Source organism: Apaloderma vittatum, unplaced genomic scaffold (assembly GCF_000703405.1).
Source record: "Apaloderma vittatum isolate BGI_N311 unplaced genomic scaffold, ASM70340v1 scaffold10382, whole genome shotgun sequence".
Classification (NCBI taxonomy): Eukaryota; Metazoa; Chordata; class Aves; order Trogoniformes; family Trogonidae; genus Apaloderma; species Apaloderma vittatum.
In genome coordinates this window covers 1,653-8,918 of record NW_009705293.1, presented here as the reverse complement: position 1 = coordinate 8,918, position 7,266 = coordinate 1,653, and the positions used below count along the sequence as shown (strand labels likewise).

Below are 7,266 nucleotides of genomic sequence, written 5' to 3'. Positions count from 1 at the left end.
TACTTGGGATAAAGGGAGAGAAGATAATGACTTCTCTTGTTTATGGTGGCATAGGCTCTTCAGACACAGAGGAGGACAAAGATGATGGCAAAGTGCATCTCCTTGAACAACTATAACCTGAGCAGTACCAACGTGTTGATCATCGGTGCAGGTATGGGGTGGCATGTGCTGGGACTGCTGTGTGTGTCCCCTGAACCCTCTTCCCTCTACACATTCTCCAGATACATCAGTAACCCCTGTTTTCCACAACCAGTGAGTGTAAAGTCTTCTCAGGTGTTCCTGTGATGTAGACACACCTTTTCCCCTTGGAGCCTTCCCATCTCCATCTCACCCCACTGCAGCCGCTCGCAGCTCCAAAGCTCCTGCCTCAGGGTGCTTCTCTGAAGATCAATCCTTCCATCTTCCCAGAAAATATCCAATCTCAGAATGCGATGGCAAAACTGCCAAGCTATCTTTCCTTACCTCTTGTCCCAGCTCCATTTGTCTAAAACAATTTTTCTAGGCAACCTGATGGAATGACTTCCGTCTACCAAGTTTGTTTGTTTCTGGAATGGGTTGGATGCCAAGCTGGCCCATGTTGTGGTGAAATGGAGAGTGGGAGGAGGACACAAGCTTTCCAGTGTTGGACCTGGGGCTGGGAGGGAATGGCTGCTCCTAGCACGTGGGTTGTTACTTGATTACAGCCTCCAGCTCAGCATATCCAAGCTGTGGACATGGGGAGCACACTGTGAGCTGCTCCTGCTGTCTAAGTTGCAGCTCACGGCCTTAATGGAGGGGAAACCAGCCTGGCTGGCTTTTCCCATGCTGCTGGGTGACATTTGGACTGAAAGCCAAGACATGACAGGGCCACTTCCCAAGGTCACTTGGGCTGTCCTGGTGTGTGGCAGGGCTGGACAGTCCTCAAAATCCTCAGCAAGGTCACCACAGGCCATGTTGACCAGTGCTGAAGGAACTTTTTCAGGCTTGACCAGCTAAATTTACAGGTCTGTTAAAGACCAAGGTCTGTTCTGGTGGATGGGAAAGGAGATTTCAAAGCTGAGGTTGTGAGGAGCAAGTGTTGGGAAGATCCAGCCATGCATCGAGGACCAAGCTCCAGCCATGCCCAGCAGAGCTGAGGGCAGGTGACCATGGCCCCTTCCTCATGGGAGGGTCACCCTGGCATCAGAGCGGCGTCAGTCCTGGCTCAGCATGCTCCAGGGTGTCCTCCTAGCTCTTGTTCCACTGCCCCCCACCTCCACCAACAGGAGCATTTTGGTGACGGACCACACCATGGGACTGTCCAGGTCCATCTTCTTTCATTGGTATTACAGAAACTGGGGCCCTTACGACACCCGCCATGGAGCGAGGCTTCCTGGGTTGAGAAGAGGCTCAGGACATCTCCCTGGGACACTCGGGTCTCACCAGCTTGGCTGAGGAAGAAGAGACGTGCCCATCAGGCTGCCTGGCGGCAGGGGGACAACACGCCCCAAGGCAGCTTTTTGTTTGATTTAGCCTTTTTTTAAATTGTGTTTAGAAACAAGCAAATGAAAAAAAAAACCTCAAAGAAATGGTGTGCAAAAATCTTACCCCCAACACCTCGGCGGTGCAGAAGTGGGGACTCCCGCCTGCTGGGCTGGAGATTCACCCAGAGCTGAGCTGTGAGACCCTTCCCCAGTGAGGGGAGCAAGTCTGCCCATGCCCCCCAGCTCGTGGGACGTGTGTGGGCCTGGGCAGCACCCCTGAAGCGGGCTCTTTGTGGGTTTGGGTGATTTAGGGACAGGCAAGTCCTGCAGAGGAGTGCCGGCACGCTCCACAGAGCCGTCCCCACTCCTGCCTGGCGTGTCCTCCGCCGCCGACTTGCCCTGAGCTGTGTGACTTGGGAAGGGCCATGATAGTGGAGATGCTGATTTCGGAGTCAGCACCAGTGGGGCTCAGGAGCAGAGGGCTCAGACCTTCCAATGCGCCACACGCACGGCTGCCACCGGCCTTCCTTCTCCCCTAGGGGCGGCTGGACTGGTCTGTGCAGAGACCCTGCGCCAGGAGGGCTTCTCAGACAGGATCGTGATGTGCACGATGGACAGACACCTGCCCTATGACAGACCGAAGCTCAGCAAGGTTTGTATCGCTTCAGGTGTGTCACAGTGCTCCCCAGCTTTGACATTTGCCCTGGGACCTTTCCTTGCTGTTATTCGTTGCAGCAGCCTGTTTCTTCCTCCTCTTTGTCCTGTCTCTGGTTTTTCTTGAATTTTCCTTTCTGTTGGTCATTGAAGTATGAAACACAAAAGAGGAGTTGTTCGGACTCTGAACTGAGAGTGCGTTGCACAGAAGTATTTGTCATAAGCCCAGCATCAGCTGTCTTGGCCAGCTTGGAGATGACTGGATCTTCTAATGATGTTTCCGGATCAAAATCATAGAATCATGGAACGGCCTAAGCTGGAAGGGACCTTAGAGATCATTTTAATCCAGCCTCGCTGTCACCAGGGACGCCACCTCTCGACTCGATAAGGCAACACATGGGGACCGAAGGGGAATCGCACCCGAGACCTTGGCGTTGTTAGCGCCACGCTCAACTGACTGAGCTAACCGGCCCCCAAAATCTGAGCAGCAAAAGGGGGCATGTGAAAAAATTGTCTTTTCTACCAGGTTTTTTATTAGTGCATGGTTCTTACTGCCCAGTGATGCTCCGCAGCATAATTAGCACGTTCATCCATAATCATCCCGACTTGGCAACTGGATGGCGGTGCGAAGATCACCTCTTCTGGCACGCAGCCCAGTTTGCATTCCAGTTTGTAGACACGGGTTGGTCTTGCAATCACACGTTTTATTACTGATTCTTAGGCCTTACTTGACATCAGGCGGCAGCCCAGGTTGAGTTTGATGCTGAAGCTTGGAGATGACATAAGGGCAGGCGGTGTAGGTGTTCCCCTTTCTGTCAGGGATGCTCTTCTCTGGGGGCTGGTACTCCACGATCCCAGCATCTAACTCTGCTTCCAGCCCTAAGGCAAAGTGATTTTCAAAGGAGGACAAATACACACGTGGCTTTTTTTTTTTGTGCTACTTGGGATAGGGAGCTGCTGGCTGAAACCTGCATTCCAGCGTCACAGAGCTTGTGCTGGGGAGCTTGGTGAAGCTCACAGTCCCTGTCCTGGGCAGGCAGCTCTCTGAAACACACTTAGAGATGGAAAACATCTCACACACTGGAGACGTTACATGTGGTTTGTTAAACTCTCTGCTAAACACCTCTGGCAGCAGTTGCTTTTAGAAGGTGTGCAAAGCCCATGGGCGAGAAGGCAGAATTTTGGGGAGTGGGCTAAGAAAAAAGGGTGTTTTTCTCAATCCCGTTGTGAGTGGGACTAACCCTGGTGGAGTCATTAGAGAAGGAGCACGTAAAGCTGTTCCTTGCCTCCTGAAAGTACCGCATTGCCCTTCCGCTGCCTTGCTGGATGCCTGTTATCAGTATGTCCCGAGGTCCTACCAGACCATTTCTCTTCGTCCCCTTTGGACCATGACCTGCTCCCTGTGCTGCAACATCCCTGTGCTGTCTCTGGAGCACCGGGCAGCAGCAAAGCCCACGGTGGTTGTGTGCTGCACCCCGAGCGATAGGGTCGGACACTCCTCTATGCAGACGTCAGGTGTTTCAAGAATTTTCAGTAAAACCTCTGTGACCCTGCAGCTGCCTTGGGTTCTAAGACACGAGTCTCTTCCGAGCACGGTGTTGCAGAATTACAGAATCACAGAACAGCCAGGGTTGGAAGGGACCTCTGGAGATCACCCAGTCCAACTCCCTGCCAGAGCAGGTTCTCCCAGAGCAGGCTGCACAGGTGTGACCCCAAGGCTCAAACGGGACACTTGGTGCTCAGCTTGTCCTCAGCCCATGCCTGTGCTTGTCTGCAGAGTTAGATGAACTCGGGCTCAAACGTGAGGTCCGCCCTGCCTCTAAAGATTTTGTAGGTCTCACCCAAGTGACCAGGGAGGGCTGGGAAGAGCAAGAGCCTTTATCTTGCAGCTAAAGATGAGCAGGTACGGGCCACATGCTCCTGCTTCAGCTCTTGAGAGAACTCGTGCCGTGTAACTTTGGTGCTTTTGAGAGTGTTGCCCTTGCTGTGTTAACGCCGATTGTTCTTCCTGCTCTTTGAGCTTTTATTTCCCCTGGCAAATGGTTGTTTTTGAAATGTTTTATTGCTGATTCCTTAGCCTCACTTGCTATCAGACAGCAACTCAGGTTGGATTTGATCTTGAAGTTTTTTGGGGGGCTTTTCTTTTGCTCCTGTGAACATCTGTGTTAGGAGGAGCTGCAGTGGGAGCTGCTTTGCAGACATTCAGTCCTGCCATAGCCGGTCAGTGCCACCCCCGTGCCGAGCAGGCAGAGAAGGGGCCAGCGCCCAGCCCAGCACCTTGTCACCACTTTTACTTGAACAGGCTTTGATTCCAGCTCCCATAGAGCCACTCTTAAGCCGTGTCGTAAAGACTGACTTCAGGCTACTGCTGACTTGTGTTGGCAAAAGGCATTTCTCCACTTGACTCGTCAACCCGCAGCAGTTGGCAGAAAAATGATGTGGTTTTGGTTTTGGTTTTGTATTTTTCTGCAGTCCATGGATTCCCACCCAGAGCAGATAGCCCTGCGCCCTAAGGAGTTCTTCTGCACCTACGACATCGAAGTCCTGACCGAAATGCAGGTAAGGGGAGTCCTGTGTGTACCCTCAGGCCATCTTCTGCAGGTGCTGGTGGGCAAAGGTTGTGTTTGGGAAATGCGACCGCTCGCTCTCCTCTGGGCTCACTGGCTGCTGTTGCAGAAAAGTTGAGTGTCCCCCAGCCCCCCTGTTTTATGCCCGGGAGCACAGGTTGCCTGTGGTTGCTCAAAGCCAGAGTTCATGGATTCCTTTCCTTGTGTACGCTCTGTGGGGACCATCTCGTCTCACTTGCCATTTGCCAGCATCCTCAAGTGGATCTGAGCAGCTGGTCTTCAGCCACGCTGAGCAGCCTGCAAGCAGTGACACAGCGACGGTTTAACCACTTCTCCCCACTCTGGTTTTATTTATACTGGGAAACCTTCGTGGATTTGTGGGGAGGCGACTAGCAATAGTTAAGGTCTAGGTTAGTGGGGAGGAGCACAGGGGCCTAAAAGCTAAAAGACAGGTCGGTTGGGCTGGGAGCTCAGTGAAAATCTGGGATTTCATCCCTTAACATGGTTTAGGAATGATTTCAGGTTGCAGCTGTGGATATCAAGAACAAGACAGCCGTGTTCAAGGACGGATTTAAGATGGAGTACAACAAGCTGCTGATAGCGACCGGAAACACGTAAGCTACGAAGAAACACTTTAAAGATGAAGAGAAACTGTTTTATCTGAGAATGTGAGGATCTTGTGCCTGGAAATAAGGGCTCAAACACAGTGGTTGAATTCAGACACAATTTGTTTGCAAGAAAATGCAAGGAACCCCTTGCATACCTCTGTATATATCTCTGTGTCTACGTCTTATCATTATCTGTGCCTCTCTCTATATATATCCTCTTACCTGTACCTCTGTCTCTATAAAACTGTGCTGGGTATGTCTGCTCAGCCCGAGCTGAAAAGCCTCTGTGCCACCTGCCAGTCACCCACGAAGCAGCCAACCACCAGCCGTGGGGGCTGGCAGAACGGCCGTGGGATTTGCTACGGGGAATATTTCACGGTCAGCATCAAAGTCCAAAGGGTGTTAACAAAAAGCACCCACTAAAGCAGTCGGTCGTTTGATGTTAAACAATAGAAACCCGAGATTTGAAAGGCTGGAGGGATCTGCCAGCAGCACCTCAGTGCTGTTATTCCCTGGCATGTGGGAGAGACTCAGGAAATTCCCACTGAATTCATCATCTCAGAATATTGAAATTAGTGCCCAGAACCTCAAATGTATTTTCTTTAACAAAAGCTTCCAAAACAGAAGTATCCTGAATTTATATTTTTTTTATATTGCTCTTCTTTTCACCCTTCAGTAGTACTTAACGCCGACATTCAGATAATTCTGAATTGGCGTCTTTCGTTTCCTGCCAACCTTTAAGGTCTTTCTCAACAACAAAAGCTTAATGCTTCTCTGTCGCAGCCTTAATGAGGTGTTGCTGTTGCCCCAGCCTAGCGGACCCCTTTGTGGGGCTTGGCCCTGGGAGGGCAGTTTTGAAGACCGAAGCCTGGTGCAGCCTCAGGGGAAGGCAGCAGCGATGAGCCTGCCCCGCTCTGCACCGAGCATCGCTGCGACCAGCACCGTCCTGAGTGCCTGGCGGTAGTGGGTTGGTTGATTTTCGACAGGGCATTTGTCGAAATTTAAGGTGAAGGTGAAGCATCCTGGCTCCTTTTCCCCCTGATGCTAACACAAAGAGTGGGAGAGAGACATCCCCCATGGGGTTTATCGTCCAGGAGATTGCAGCTGGAGCCAGGATTCCCCTTGTAACCTGGCGTGCCACTGCTGGTGGAGACAGCCCCAGGTGCTCACGCCTGGTGCCAGGGTGTCCTTTCCTGCAGCTGAGACGCTGGCTGCACCAGCCAGATATTAGGTTCCAAAGAGGATTAAGCTTTTGGCAATAATTTCAAAATCCTCAGGTACCGGTACCAGGTAGATGTTTTTAAGATGCCTACATTATTTAGGATTGTCTGTTCCATTTCTAGATTTAAGTTGGCTATGCAGGGGCCAAATATTTAAAAATCTACAGGCTCCAGTAAGGATTAAACTGCAGCAGCAGCACTGCCTGCCTAGGAATGGATAGCAGAACCCGCACCCATGGAGGCTTGAACTTTCAGTATCTGGCTCCAGAGTAGCTGCTGGAGGACTCAGCAAGTTTTCTGTGTCCTGTTCAGCTTCTGAAAATGCTACAACACCCAGCAGCGAAGCACGAGCTTGTGAGGCAGTGCCCGTCGTGCCGTGTTGCTCCAGAGTGGAGCTCAGCCCGGCACACCAGGACACAGAAGGGCCGCCAAGCAGCCCCACTGTGCCGCCATTTGGAGATGTGCTCCGGCCACTGCCCACCAACATTTGGGTTTTTTCCATATTATGCCTCCAGCCCAGAGGAAAATCATACACAGCAGCGAAGCACGAGCTTGTGAGGCAGTGCCCGTCGTGCCGTGTTGCTCCAGAGTGGAGCTCAGCCCGGCACACCAGGACACAGAAGGGCCGCCAAGCAGCCCCACTGTGCCGCCATTTGGAGATGTGCTCCGGCCACTGCCCACCAACATTTGGGTTTTTTCCATATTATGCCTCCAGCCCAGAGGAAAATCATACAAGGAAGGTCTGAGGTGCTGCTGGGGCTCTGGACTGGGAGTC

The 7,266-nt window shown here is 52.0% G+C and overlaps 1 protein-coding gene across 1 annotated transcript in view; it reads left to right on the top strand.

Annotated features, from left to right (window-relative positions):
- AIFM3 (apoptosis-inducing factor, mitochondrion-associated, 3) overlaps positions 1-7,266 on the top strand; it is a gene marked incomplete at its 3' end in the record, with an annotated part of 24,126 nt that overhangs the window by 15,345 nt on the left and 1,515 nt on the right. The window contains exons 6-9 of the mRNA XM_009865341.1: positions 55-151; positions 1,982-2,094; positions 4,569-4,655; positions 5,186-5,277. Coding sequence (XP_009863643.1) covers positions 55-151; positions 1,982-2,094; positions 4,569-4,655; positions 5,186-5,277 — 389 coding nt within the window. The remainder of the gene's footprint in view (positions 1-54; positions 152-1,981; positions 2,095-4,568; positions 4,656-5,185; positions 5,278-7,266) is intronic.